At 39.6% G+C, this 15,052-nt stretch overlaps 1 protein-coding gene across 10 annotated transcripts in view; it reads left to right on the forward strand.

Moving 5' to 3' along the window:
- LOC126236438 (epsin-2) overlaps window positions 1-15,052 on the forward strand; it is a 162,464-nt gene that overhangs the window by 33,689 nt on the left and 113,723 nt on the right. For all 10 annotated transcript variants that reach the window (XM_049945744.1, XM_049945747.1, XM_049945741.1 and 7 more), the window contains one exon: window positions 6,495-6,704. In XM_049945744.1, coding sequence (XP_049801701.1) covers window positions 6,495-6,704 — 210 coding nt within the window. The remainder of the gene's footprint in view (window positions 1-6,494; window positions 6,705-15,052) is intronic.

Raw genomic sequence — 15,052 nt, forward strand, 5'->3', positions numbered from 1 at the left:
AGTTGGCAATGACTGATGCTGATGATTACATAGAATGGTAGACCCAATGAGAGAACTGCATTCCATAATCATAGTAATTATGACATTGCTTGTCTGTATGTAGATGGCAATAATGAAACACAGTTCTGCGTAAAACAGAGCAGAATGTGATGTTCAATTTCAGCTGTGTTGTTATGTCCCAAGCTAATCAGTGCCTCAGAGACTGGGTCACCTTCCAAAAGATGTGCCAAAAGTGTGTGACAATTATCGTTGTATTTAAATATCATTACTGCTCATTTCAGTTAATCGGTTTAAGCTGTACTGTTAGGTTACAACCTAGCCACAACCTTGCAAACTCCTACATAAGCCAGGAAAAATGTTGTGGCATTCACAACTTGATAATGTTTCCCCACCAAATCAGTTGTTGCACTTCCTTTACAAAACAATATTTCAACAATACTGATGCAGTTCATAAATTATTTGTAAGAGGTGACATGTTTGGAATGTTTCAGATTTAGTTTTTTAGAATAGGTGCTACCATAGCCGTGGTTTATCATTGCCAACCAAGTACTTCATTCAGTAATGTAACTACAAATGGTGCTGCACTGTTATACAAGGTCTGTTCAAAAAGTTCCAGAACTTTGTCCACAAAATTTTTCTAAGCTTATCTTTTATTTACTGTGCATAGTCTCCTTCAAAATACTCTTATCCACAATTGATACACTGCTCCCAGTGCCATTTCTATTTCTGGAAGAAGTCTTGGTTTACCTCCTGCTGGGTTATGCAAAATGCTGTCTGCAAATTTTCTTTTATCTCGCCTGTTGTTGCAAATCTTCATCCTTTTACAGGGGTTTTCAACTTTGGAACTGAAAAAAAGTAGGCAGTGGCCAGGTCTGGAGAATACGGAGGATGAGGCAGCACAGTGATTTAATATTTTGTGCAATAGTTACACACCATCAGGAATGAATGTGTGGGTGCATTTTTGTGATGCAAGCGCCATGAATTGTTTCGCCACATTTCAGGCCATTTCCTTCACACAGGCATCGCAACATGTCCTGATTGTATCATTGCTTAATAGTTTGTCCCTGTGGCATGAATTCATGATGAACTAATCCTTCAAAGTCAAAGGAAACTATCAGCATGGCTTTGATATTTGACATGACCTGATGAGTGTTTCTTGGTCGTGGAGAACCCTTCCAAATCCATTGTGAAGATTGAACCTTGGTCTCAACATAAACATAGACCCATGTCTCATCATCAGTTATGATTCTTTTAAGGAACATCTTGTTCTCATTTGAACGATCCAAAAGCTCTTCACAGATTGTGAGGTGAAGGTCTTTCTGGTTTTGACTCATGAGCCTTGGCATGAATTTGGTGGCAACACGATACGCTCAAAGATGCTACGTCAGGATTTTATGACATGATCCAACTGAAATGTTATATTCTTCTGCACTCTCTCTTATAGTCAGTCTTTGATTGGCACACACAATTTTGGTGACGTTCCTGACATGAACGTCTTTGGTAGATGCGAAGGGCATCCTAAATGAGGCTCACCTTTAACTTCCGTCTGGCCATTTTTAAACCCCTGTGAACCATTTTTAACACTGAGTACAGCTTAAGCACTCATCTCTGTAGGCTTCCTGCATTATTTGGTGTTCCTCTATAAAGGTTTTCTCGAGTTTGATGCAAAATTTTACAAAGGTTTGTCGTTCCTCTAATTCTGCTATCTCGAAATTCGCAAACTGTGCGAGACAACATTCTACTCAATACAGCACTGAACAACAACTAACAGATATACAACACTGAAACTTCAGACAGTTACACATTAAATACAGTTGTGTGCAGGGATGTCAACCGCATTGTGCTCCAACACATCAGTGGCGTGAAATTACGAATGTTTCAGAATTTTTTGATCAATTCTCATATTGACTGTTAAGTTCACTGTGTTAGGAGACAAACACAAATGACATCAATTTTTAATGTGATATGGTTTGCAGCTGGGATAAATTTTTATATGATTTGGTGATGCCTTCAGCTGCCATTCTCTTCATTTCATGTACAATTTCTTCCTTAGGCCATTTTCAAGTATCTGGAATGGAAGCATTATATATTGAATCCGTTAGTGACACTTGTGATTTTAACATAGATATACTAGGCACTATGTAAATTAAGTTATGGATGATTTTTTAGTAGTATATGATGCATGTACGTCCTTGCTCCGAGGACTGCCTGTAATGCGGGAGCATGTTACTTTTATTTTTGATCATGATTGTTTTACAGAAGTTTAATTACCGTACATAAGCCCTTGTTTCCAATTATATTTAATTATCGTTTATCATTTGGTGTAAATATGACTGTGTAATTTCTTTAAAGTAACCTATAATTATTTATTCTCTTATTGTGGGAGCACGTTATTTTTGAAGAGTTGTTACAAAGATCCCATATATAAAATCGATCACAGCACACTAATGAAACGGTACGAAAACTATGAGAGTAGAGTATAAATTCCTTTATGGTTGTGTGATGTTTCACATTACAGTAATATTCATTAATGAGTGTAGCGATAATTTTACATTCTATGGTTCTGTAATGCTTTGTTGTAGAAATGGTAAAAAGTTGTACAAGAATTTCCCATCTCAGACATTTTTGCTCATTTAAAACTGTCTGACTGATGTTTTAGATGAGTGTAAATTTCAATTTCTTCAGTCACATCCATGATTTTTTCCTTTCTGTAACTATTTCAAGGGATTCATGTATATTATGTATTTTGTGGTTGGTGCCTTTTAACTGTCCAGCAAAGGTGGATGGGTTATTGCCACTTATTGTCTTGTGTCCTTTAAATCTCATGCTAACTTTCCTTGTTTGTCCAGTATAAAATTTTGAACATTTTTCAGTTAATTTAGATTCCTGATTGCGAAAATGGCTCTGATTTCCGTAGTATGTCTCCCAATAATCGTTGTAGATTGTTAGTGCTTCTGTAACTAGTGCATAATTTTGTATTTTTGAAACATTGAGTAATTTGGTCCGAAGCAATACTTATAAATGGTCGTACAAGAACCTTGTTTTTCTGTGCTGTGTGTGTATGCCCCTCTGGTTAAAGTTATTTCATCAGTTCCTCAATTCCTTAAAGAATTTTTGTAAAGAAATTAAATACAGTCATATTTGCACCAGTGATGAATGATAATCAAATATAATTGAGAACAAAGGCATATGTGGGTTAATTAATAAATTTGTGTAAAATAATTATAATTTTCCTAGTGCTAAGTACATTAAAACAAGGACCTTGTATGTAAAAGGCTTGCAACAACTGCACAAAAGTAATGTGATTCTAAAATAGCAAAAAATCTCTATAATTTTTTGTAAGAGCATTACATGCAGTTGTAGGAGCAAGGACATACATGGCATAATATACTTCAGAAGAATCATCCATGAAGTAAATTATAATGTGCCTAGTTATCTTGTTCCTATGTCAAAATCACAAGTATCACTAATGTATCCTGTGTATAATGCTTCCATTTTAGACACTTGAAAATGTGTGCAATCATATGTGAAATAGAGAATGGCAGCTGAAAGCATGACGAAATCATTCAAAAAAACAAATGACATCATTCATATTCATTCAGGACTAGGGACTCCATGGCTCAAGATAGTTAATTGCATAATGTTTGCAAACACTACTTGAAAGCAGACATCTTACCAGCATCATTTAGGTCAGCTACTCTTTCTTTTTCTGTTCCTCTCCTTGAACATTGTTTCATAAAGTGTAAATGGCAAGAAATCTATAAGTATTGTAATGCAAAAGATGGTTTGGATTAACACAGTGAACATAGAAAACTTGGAGTGACCAATAAAAATATTGTAAACAGTGGAAAAGTGTTAGTTCTGTGATCATAAAAGTGGGTTTTACTGTATTTTGTTGGAAGATTACATTAGGCAGCACAAGGCATTTTCCTTTCCCATATAGCAGACTATTTTTCTATAGTTAAAACACCCAAATAAAATTTCATGTTCACTACACAATCATGTATGTAAAATCGAAACTGCTGTGCCTGCCTTTAGCTTACCTGCTGACCTAAATATTTTGAGATTAAAAAAAAATTAAAATTCTTATTTTTCATTTAAACAACTTTGTACAAATTAATGCTCAGTATGCTCATAAGATGGACAAACAGCCATATAAAACCATAGCTCTAGTAGTGTGAAATTATTATTTTGGATAAACCACAAATCCCTTTGAATCATCACCTTTCTTAGTAGGCCTTTCAAAAATTAATTGTATTGCTTTCAGCAGACAGCTTCACAACGAGAGATGTGCTGCAGCCACTATAAAAACAAAAACCGTCTTTTGCTGCTGTAACAGTGTGGATATTTGCTTTGGGCTAGCTTGGTTTGGCCCTTTGTCTTGTGACTGCAGGAAATTCATACAAAAAACCGAGAATATTTGTTAACGTAAAGTCTAGCACCATTTTTTCTTCATTGTGTCCTAATAAGAACCATGCATATTTGATGTCTGTGTGCAGGAAATTTTCCATTGAAGAGAAAGGGGGACAGGGGCTGAGGGAAGAGAAAGGGGGACAGGGGCTGAGGGAAGAGAAAGGGGGACAGGGGCTGAGGGAAGAGAAAGGGGGGCAAGGGCCGAGGGAAGAGAAGGAGGGGGGGGGGGCAGGGGCTGAGGGAAGAGAAGGAGGGGGGGCAGGGGCTGAGGGAAGAGAAGGAGGGGGGGCAGGGGCTGAGGGAAGAGAAAGGGGGGCAGGGGCTGAGGGAAGAGAAAGGGGGGCAGGGGGTGTGAAATTGGGGGAGGTGGTGTGAAATAGGGGGAGGGGGTGAGAAATGGGGTGGGAAGACAGGCGGAGGGGCATAGGGGTGGGCAGGGAGGGGTGTAGGGGTCGGGGTGGAAAGACGGGGGGGGTGGTGGAAAGACGGGGAGGGAGGGAGGGGGAAGACTGGGAGAGGGAGAAGGAGGGGGAGCGCTAATATGGGGAGGGTGACTGGGAAGGCTGATAAGGTGAATAAAAACTGTTACTCACCTCCACTTTAAAGACCTGTAAATTAAATAGTAGTTACAGCTGAAACCCTTAGCTTCTAAAACAATAGTTTCAAAATTAAGAAGGCATAGTACTTTACATCGCTATAACACCATCTATAGACAGAAATATATCCACAAACATCTATTAATGTAAACACTTACTTGAGCGTGGGTATTTCCTTATACTGCAGTTTCTCAAGGCGTGCAGCAGAAGCAATACTGTATGGTATTACAATATTGTCAATATCCTATGAGTTCTCTCCTTTACGCCTGCAAAAAAGAAATTATAGCTTGTGAATGGCAATGCGCCTTGACTCAAAGAGTGTTTAGTGCTGTCGTCAACTGACTTCTGTATACTGTATCACATTTATAAATGTTTATATGTGCATGTAATGAACAGTGCAAGCAAGAACGTTTACTGATATCTTTTGGTATTTCAGTGCAGTTTCAATTTTCATTAGTATGATAAATGTTAAATAGTCATTTCAGATCACTTTTAGTGGAGCTGTATTCTAGCATTATTATTATTATTATTATTATTATTATTATTATTATCTATCCTGCATGGCAGAGGTGTATCAACAGAAAATTCCCTTGGATAAACAATAAAATTACAGAGATAAATTGTCTGGTCTGCACTTAACGTCAGAAGGCAAAATTTCAGTGCTGCATCTGTTGAGAGGAAAAGAGAGAAACAAGGTTAAAGGAAGCTGTCAGAGCAGGAGGTCAAAAATAGTCTACTCTCTCTAAGGCACCTCTGTCCTTTCACTATTCTTTCCCCTTCAAACTCACAACAGGTGGGCCTTTATCATTCTGGGTTATGACTGATCTGCACCTTCTCTATAACTATCCCCTATATATCCTTTTGTCCCCCAGGAAAAAATGAATAGTTCCAAACACTGGGAAATGTTTTTCAGCTTTGATTGTATCTGTCGCCAGTACTGGAATTTTGCCTTTTGAAGCTAATGGCTTGTCATTGTGTGTCTTTGTAATTGATTGCTATATGGATGAAATTAAACTATATCCAGATATTAATATCAATAAGTGAATTTATTTACTTGAGACAAACATTATAAAAATATAAGGGTGGTCTGAATAGTTCTCACCTGTGCTCTTGGACCAGAGTACTTCTTGCCCCAACCTTACTCCCGGCCTGTTTGTGTGTAATGACTCCTTACTCATTTTATTTTAATTTTGTAATTTCGTGTATTTGTCATTGAATATGAGGAGTAGGCATACAGTTTTTCTTAGCTGTGAGTGTGAATTAAGTTTTTAAAATTTATTTATTACTAGCAAACACGGCAATGCTTCACAATTGCTAAATTCGTTTGGAAATTGGATATACGTCCTGATCTCCTCCCTTTTCTCCCCCCCCCCTCCCCCGCAATATATCCATCTCTTTCTCCTCTCCCCTCACATTGTCCCCCTCCTCCTCCTTCAGAGGTTTGCAGCTAGCAGATATAGAACGATGAAATTATTGATCTTGCAGGTGAAAGTACGAGAAGCCACAAGCAATGATCCGTGGGGTCCCAGTTCAACACTTATGTCAGAAATTGCTGACCTAACCTACAATGTTGTTGCATTTACGGAAATCATGCAGATGATATGGAAAAGGCTTAATGACCATGGGCGCAATTGGAGGCATGTGTACAAAGCACTTGTACTTTTGGAGTATTTGATTAAAACTGGAACGGAAAAGGTATGTATTTCTGTAAAATTAATGTACATATAAGATTAAAGCATAATATTCTACATCTACATCTACATCTATACTCCGCGAGCCACCTTACGGTGTGTGGCGGAGGGTACTTATTGTACCACTATCTGATCCCCCCCTTCCCTGTTCCATTCACGAATTGTGCGTGGGAAGAACGACTGCTTGTAAGTCTCCGTATTTGCTCTAATTTCTCGGATCTTTTCGTTGTGATCATTACGCGAGATATATGTGGGCGGTAGTAATATGTTGCCCATCTCTTCCCGGAATGTGCTCTCTCGTAATTTCGATAATAAACCTATCCGTTTTGCGTAACGCCTTTCTTGAAGTGTCCGCCACTGGAGCTTGTTCAGCATCTCCGTAACGCTCTCGCGCTGACTAAATGTCCCCATGACGAATCGCGCTGCTTTTCGCTGGATCATGTCTATCTCTTCTATTAATCCAACCTGGTAAGGGTCCCATACTGATGAGCAATACTCAAGAATCGGACGAACAAGCGTTTTGTAAGCTACTTCTTTCGTCGATGAGTCACATTTTCTTAGAATTCTTCCTATGAATCTCAACCTGGCGCCTGCTTTTCCCACTATTTGTTTTATGTGATCATTCCACTTCAGATCGCTCCGGATAGTAACTCCTAAGTATTTTACGGTCGTTACCGCTTCCAATGATTTACCACCTATGGCATAATCGTACTGGAATGGATTTCTGCCCCTGTGTATGTGCATTATATTACATTTATCTACGTTTAGGGAAAGCTGCCAGCTGTCGCACCATTCATTAATCCTCTGCAGGTCTTCCTGGAGTACGTACGAGTCTTCTGATGTTGCTACTTTCTTGTAGACAACCGTGTCATCTGCAAATAGCCTCACGGAGCTACCGATATTGTCAACTAAGTCATTTATGTATATTGTAAACAATAAAGGTCCTATCACGCTTCCTTGCGGTACTCCCGAAATTACCTCTACATCTGCAGATTTTGAACCGTTAAGAATGACATGTTGTGTTCTTTCTTCTAGGAAATCCTGAATCCAATCACAAACCTGGTCCGATATTCCGTAAGCTCGTATTTTTTTCACTAAACGTAAGTGCGGAACCGTATCAAATGCCTTCCTGAAGTCCAGGAATACGGCATCAATCTGCTCGCCAGTGTCTACGGCACTGTGAATTTCTTGGACAAATAGGGCGAGCTGAGTTTCACATGATCTCTGTTTGCGGAATCCATGTTGGTTATGATGAAGGAGATTTGTATTATCTAAGAACGTCATAATACGAGAACATAAGACATGTTCCATTATTCTACAACAGATTGACGTAAGCGAAATAGGCCTATAATTATTCGCATCTGTTTTATGACCCTTCTTGAAAATGGGAACGACCTGCGCTTTCTTCCAGTCGCTAGGTACTTTACGTTCTTCCAGAGATCTACGATAAATTGCTGATAGAAAGGGGGCAAGTTCTTTAGCATAATCACTGTAGAATCTTACGGGTATCTCGTCTGGTCCGGATGCTTTTCCGCTACTAAGTGATAACAGTTGTTTTTCAATTCCGATATCGTTTATTTCAATATTTTCCATTTTGGCGTCCGTGCGACGGCTGAAGTCAGGGACCGTGTTACGATTTTCCGCAGTGAAACAGTTTCAGAACACTGAATTCAGTATTTCTGCCTTTCTTCGGTCGTCCTCTGTTTCGGTGCCATCGTGGTCAACGAGTGACTGAATAGGGGATTTAGATCCGCTTACCGATTTTACATATGACCAAAACTTTTTAGGGTTCTTGTTTAGATTGTTTGCCAATGTTTTATGTTCGAATTCGTTGAATGCTTCTCTCATTGCTCTCTTTACGCTCTTTTTCGCTTCGTTCAGCTTTTCCTTATCAGCTATGATTCGACTACTCTTAAACCTATGATGAAGCTTTCTTTGTTTCCGTAGTACCTTTCGTACATGATTGTTATACCACGGTGGATCTTTCCCCTCGCTTTGGACCTTAGTCGGTACGAACTTATCTAAGGCGTACTGGACGATGTTTCTGAATTTTTTCCATTTTTGTTCCACATCCTCTTCCTCAGAAATGAACGTTTGATGGTGGTCACTCAGATATTCTGCGATTTGTGCCCTATCACTCTTGTTAAGCAAATATATTTTCCTTCCTTTCTTGGCATTTCTTATTACACTTGTAGTCATTGATGCAACCACTGACTTATGATCACTGATACCCTCTTCTACATTCACGGAGTCGAAAAGTTCCGGTCTATTTGTTGCTATGAGGTCTAAAACGTTAGCTTCACGAGTTGGTTCTCTAACTATCTGCTCGAAGTAATTCTCGGACAAGGCAGTCAGGATAGTGTCACAAGATTCTCTGTCCCTGGCTCCAGTTCTGATTGTGTGACTATCCCATTCTATACCTGGTAGATTGAAGTCTCCCCCTATTACAATAGTATGATCACGAAACTTCTTCACGACGTTCTGCAGGTTCTCTCTGAGGCGCTCAACTACTACGGTTGCTGATGCAGGTGGTCTATAGAAGCATCCGACTATCATATCTGACCCACCTTTGATACTTAACTTAACCCAGATTATTTCACATTCGCATTCGCTAATAACTTCACTGGATATTATTGAATTCTTTACTGCTATAAATACTCCTCCACCATTGGCGTTTATCCTATCCTTGCGGTATATATTCCATTCTGTGTCTAGGATTTCGTTACTGTTCACTTCCGGTTTTAACCAACTTTCCGTTCCTAATACTATATGCGCACTATTTCCTTCAATAAGCGATACTAATTCAGGAACCTTGCCCTGGATACTCCTGCAGTTTACCAATATTACGTTAACTTTTCCTGTTTTTGGTCTCTGAGGACGGACGTTCTTTATCAACGATGCTGATGTTCTCTCTGGTAAGCCGTCAGGTATTTTATCGTTTCGCCCAAGGGGGGATCCCTCTAACCTAAAAAACCCCCGTGTGCACGCCACACGTACTCTGCTACCCTAGTAGCTGCTTCCGGTGTGTAGTGCATGCCTGACCTGTCTAGGGGGCCCTACAGTTCTCCACCCAATAACGGAGGTCGATGAATTTGCAACCATTATAGTCGCAGAGTCGTCTGAGCCTCTGGTTTAGACCCTCCACACGGCTTCAAACCAGAGGACCGCGATCGACTCTGGGCACTATGCTGCAGATATTAAGCTCAGCTTGCACTCCGCGTGCGATGCTGGTTGTCTTCACCAAATCAGCCAGCCGCCGGAAGGAACCAAGGATGGCCTCAGAACCCAAGCGGCAGGCGTCATTCGTTCCGACATGTGCTACTATCTGCAGCCGGTCACACCCAGTGCGTTCAATAGCTGCCGGAAGGGCCTCCTCCACATTACGGACGAGACCCCCCGGCAAGCACACCGAGTGCACACTGGCATTCTTCCCCGACCTACCCGCTATTTTCCTGAGGGGCTCCATAACCCGCCTAACGTTGGAGCTCCCTATAACTAATAGGCCCGCCCTCTGTGACTGTCGGGACCTTGTCGGAGAATCGGCCACTGGCCCAACAGGCGAGGCATCCTGTGGTGGCTCGGAAACGATGTCATCACCACTAGGAAGCACCCCGTACCTGTTGGAAAGGGGTAAGGCAGCTGCCACGCGGCCAGATCCCACCTTCGCCTTTCGGCCAGGCACACGCGAGCCCACCACTGTCCGCTATTCACCCTGGAGTGATGGCTGACCGGTAAGATGCTCACTGCCGGAAGACGCAGCGACATCAGGGGTTCCATGCGATTCCAAGGCCACTGAAGTAGGCATAGGTCTCACCACAGTTGCCCCAACGCCACTACGAGCCGACGCCTGCGCCTCGAGCTCGATGAGCCTAACAGACAAAGCCTCCACCTGCCCCCGAAGAGTGGCCAATTCTCCTTGCGTCCACTCACAACAACCACAGTCCCTACACATGACTATGTTTACCCTACTCTATACGGTGACAAATTCCCAAGATAATCTTCTGATGAGCTACTCTGATAATCAAGAAACACTCACTGAAATACGAGACGCGAAAACTACGCTAGGTTTTCCCAGAAAAACTATTTAAAAGCTAAGCGCAGCAAATAAGTACAAAATAAATTTATCTCCTAACGATCAAGAACTGTTAGTTTCTATGCAGAGCAGATAAACACAAATAGAATCCCTTCCTTAGTGGAAGGTCGTAAACAAAATGCAAAATAAACGCTTTATACAAACAGTACTCGCTGCTGCTGGTGCTCTCGCTCTGGCTGTCACAAGACAACTGCTGATTCAAGTGACTAGTGGCTAACGGCCGCGAAACAAACAAAAGACTGTTTTAGGGCGCTTTCTGTTCTAAACGATCAAGAAAACACTAAGAAATCTAACATGAAAACTACGTAAAGTTTTATCAAGAACTGTTAGTTACTATGCAGAGCAGATAAACACTAATAGAATCCCTTCCTTAGTGGAAGGTCGTAAACAAAATGCAAAATAAACGCTTTATACAAACAGTACTCGCTGCTTTGTAAAGACAGAATGTTTTGTAACAATTTAAAAATTTACCACTGAGAATTGTGGATGGGATACGAACAGTGATTGAGTACAGGACACCACCTTTTTTGAAATCTACTGGATCATGATCAGAAGTGTGTGTGTGGGGGGGGCGGGGGGGGGGGGGGGCGCCATGTGTGGGCATGCGTGTGGGGCTTATGTGTGCCTGTTTACTACTCTGGTATTTATAGCAAAAGTGAATGATGGTGTATCTTGAACTACTGTATCTACATGAGAGGCCAGTGCATTCCATTGCATATTGGCTGCCATTTGTCATTAAAACAAAGGAAAAAGTCAGTCACTCTTAAAGTATCCTAGTTTGTTTGTTAGGTTGTTAATTTCAGTCATACTGAACATACGTGACCAAATCACAATCCTCAAAACCCTTTTATCACAATGAGTATCTTAATGTAACGCAGATGTTTCTTGGACCAAAGTATGTAAATGATAATTGAAAATTTATTAATACAGTTCATTGACCTTGTTTTCATGGTATTCTGTTAGTCCTTTTATTACTCTTCATTAAGAACGAGAGTATGTTTATGTTCATTTAATTCAGGCAGTGATAGTGTAGTATTTCTTGCAAGTGGTGTACTGGATGCCACGTGTATAAAATGCCGCTGGAAAAGTTCATTCTCATTTGCAGTTGTGTGGATCCATTTACAATAAATCATTGTTGAACGACTCAGTAAGGGTGGCCCAACACTTGTCAGTTATGTTTGGTCAGTATTTACATGATCTTGATTTATCTGTTAATGTAAATAGTTTTAAGAGCTTGATATGAGGGTGGTTTGAAAAGTCCTCAGAAAGGAATAGGAAAAAAGGAATTACATCATTGAAACTTTTTTATTTTTCAATGTAGTCTCCTTGTAGATTAATTCATTTCGTCCAATGATCTTCCAGTGCATTGATCCCATTTCAAAAGTGAGTTTCCTCCAGGTCTGCAAAATAGTTGTTAACTCTATCAATTCTTCGTTTGAAGTGAATCTTCGTCCACCAAGAAAAATTTTTTTAGTTTTGGGAAGAGATGGAAGTCTGATGGAGCTATATCAATTGAATAAGTCGGATGTGGTAACAATTCATACCTTAGTTCGTGTAATTTTGCCATGGTGACGGCACATGTGTGGGTGCGCATTTTCCAGCGTCAAGAGTCATGGCCCCCATCTTACATACAATTTTTTTCATTTCTAATTCTTCAGTTAAAATGTGATACACCCATTCAGATAACATCTGGCAAGCTTGAGCAATTTCACACACTTTCAATTGGTAATCTTTCATGACCATTGTGTGCACTTTTGCAATGATTTCTGGAGTAGTGTCACATCTTGGCCGACCGCTGTGTGGACCATCTAAATTTAAATTCATTTGTCCACTTGGCAACAGTTGAATATGAAGGAGCAGAGTCCCCTGAACTTTTCAAGCCACCTTTGTAATTTTCCATCTTTCCAAATCACTATACGGGAACAACAAGTCATCACCACACTTCCAAGACCACTGACGTGGCACATGTTTACGGGCAACAGTCAAATGAATAACATGTGAAAAACGCGTTGCGCTGGCGTTGACCTCTCATGGTGATCCCAAGAACTTTTCAAACCACCTTCGTAATTAAAGCCCTTAAATTTCACTGTCAGTCGAATTCAAATCTGTTGTTAAGAAGTAGTAAAGGAAGAAAGTTGTTCTTTTACATTCTCCAATGTAGGTGTGAACTGTAGTGTAATGTAATTCTCAAGAAGTATATCAATTCAAAGTAATAAAAATTTAGTACTTCTGGAATGCACTTTGTTACTGGTATTTATTTTTTGCACTGTTTGTAAGTTTTTCTTATGTGATTACTAGCTTCAGGCTGAGCCCATCATTAGATGGTAGCATTGACTACTTTGCAGGTTTTACATTTGTGTCTTGAGAAGCCCTCCTTTACATATTATAGGACAGAGGATAGATTTTCTTTTGTAATTCATACTGATCAATGAACTGAACTAAAAACCCTTTTAGTTCAGTTCTTTTACCATTGTAATCCCCGCCCCATCTGCGATTGAAGCCTGGACACTCAGGGGTGGAGTCAGGTGCTCTATCCAATAGACCACCATGGCACTACCAAAGTAAATTCACATTCAGTCTTCTAAATGTGAACAAGCATTAATCTGTAGTTACTGACTGCATTCTGCAATTATTTGAAGTTGGAGGATACAAGAGCAAACATTAACCCCCCAAACAGGTGCACCAATTTTCGCAACACCAGCGGACATGTACTTTGTACACTTCTAAGGAATAGCTGTCTTTATATTAGCAAGGTAAACATATATGAGCAAAGTTACAGTTTAATCTTAGTTTGATTAAACAACAGTAAAATACACTTATATTTTTGAACCATTTGATTGTATCTCTCTGTTTCCACGTACAAGTGTTACTCCACAGTAATGACCTCCTCAGAACGTTAAACAGCATAGTTGCACCAGATCACTGCCAAAAACTTATTCGATTACTAATTATCTCATAGACAACAGCCTAATTGTGGGATTGTGTTGCTACACAGTCTGGCATTGGACTAACCTGGTATATTGTGTTCCATAGCAACATAAGCAGATATAGTCTGTCCAAAAATTGGAAAGCAAGAAGAAATCTGTCATGCAGCATAGTACAATGTGCTATGTTAAACATAGAGTGTTTTTGTCTGCACTTCTTTTTTGAGTTATTTAGTAAGAGAACAACCTGCGCAGGTAATCAGCAAGTCTTCTTAGTGAGGCAAGTTAAGGGATAAAAATTCCAAATCACAAGAATGCCAACACACTGCAGAGAATGGTAGCTGGTATTAAGGATCATTCAGTCATTTCTGTGTGATTTATACTTTTGTTAAAGAGATTGTACAAAAAGAAAGGTTACATAAAATAGAGAGCCGTAATCAAAGTGCCACAGTCTATACAAAAATTATCATTGCTGCAATAGCTCATATTGGGAAAGAATGGCAAAATAAATTACATGGTTTAGTAGAATGGCGAAATAAATTACATTGTTGATTAGAATAAAAAAGAATGGAAAGAATATTTGTAGGAATTGGTTTTTATCGATAGTTTCAACAAATTTGTCACCATAGAAACACTGGAGGACTTATTATTATTATTATTATTATTATTATTATTATTATTATTATTATTATTATTTCTTTCCTTTCTCAGACCTTAGGTCTGGTTCGAAATGAAAGTGACGCGGACCTTGATCAAGCGTGACTTCCTTTTAACTGTACGGTATATGTTACATAGCGTTTAGGAACTTTCGGGTAATTGAACATGTATCAATAATTACGGATTTCTGTAGTTGTATATATATGTTTGGATGTAGCTGTATTGCGTTGATGTACTGGTGGATATTGTGTGGTATGACTCCTGTAGTTGATAGTATAATTGGTATAATGTCAACTTTATCCTGATGCCACATGTCTTTGACTTCCTCAGCCAGTTAGATGTATTTTTCAATTTTTTCTCCTGTTTTCTTCTGTATATTTGTTGTATTGGGTATGGATATTTCGATTAGTTGTGTTAATTTCTTCTTTTTATTGGTGAGTATGATGTCAGGTTTGTTATGTGGCATTGTTTTATCTGTTGTAATGGTTCAGTTCCAGTATAATTTGTATTCATCATTCTCCTGTACATTTTGTGGTGCATACTTGTATGTGGGAACGTGTTGTTTTATAAGTTTATGTTGTAAGGCAAGCTGTTGATGAATTATTTTTGCAACATTGTCATGTCTTCTGGGGTATTCTGTATTTGCTAGTATTGTACATCCGCTTGTGATGTGATCTA

The sequence above is a fragment of the Schistocerca nitens genome, chromosome 2 (assembly GCF_023898315.1).
Source record: "Schistocerca nitens isolate TAMUIC-IGC-003100 chromosome 2, iqSchNite1.1, whole genome shotgun sequence".
Classification (NCBI taxonomy): domain Eukaryota; kingdom Metazoa; phylum Arthropoda; class Insecta; order Orthoptera; family Acrididae; genus Schistocerca; species Schistocerca nitens.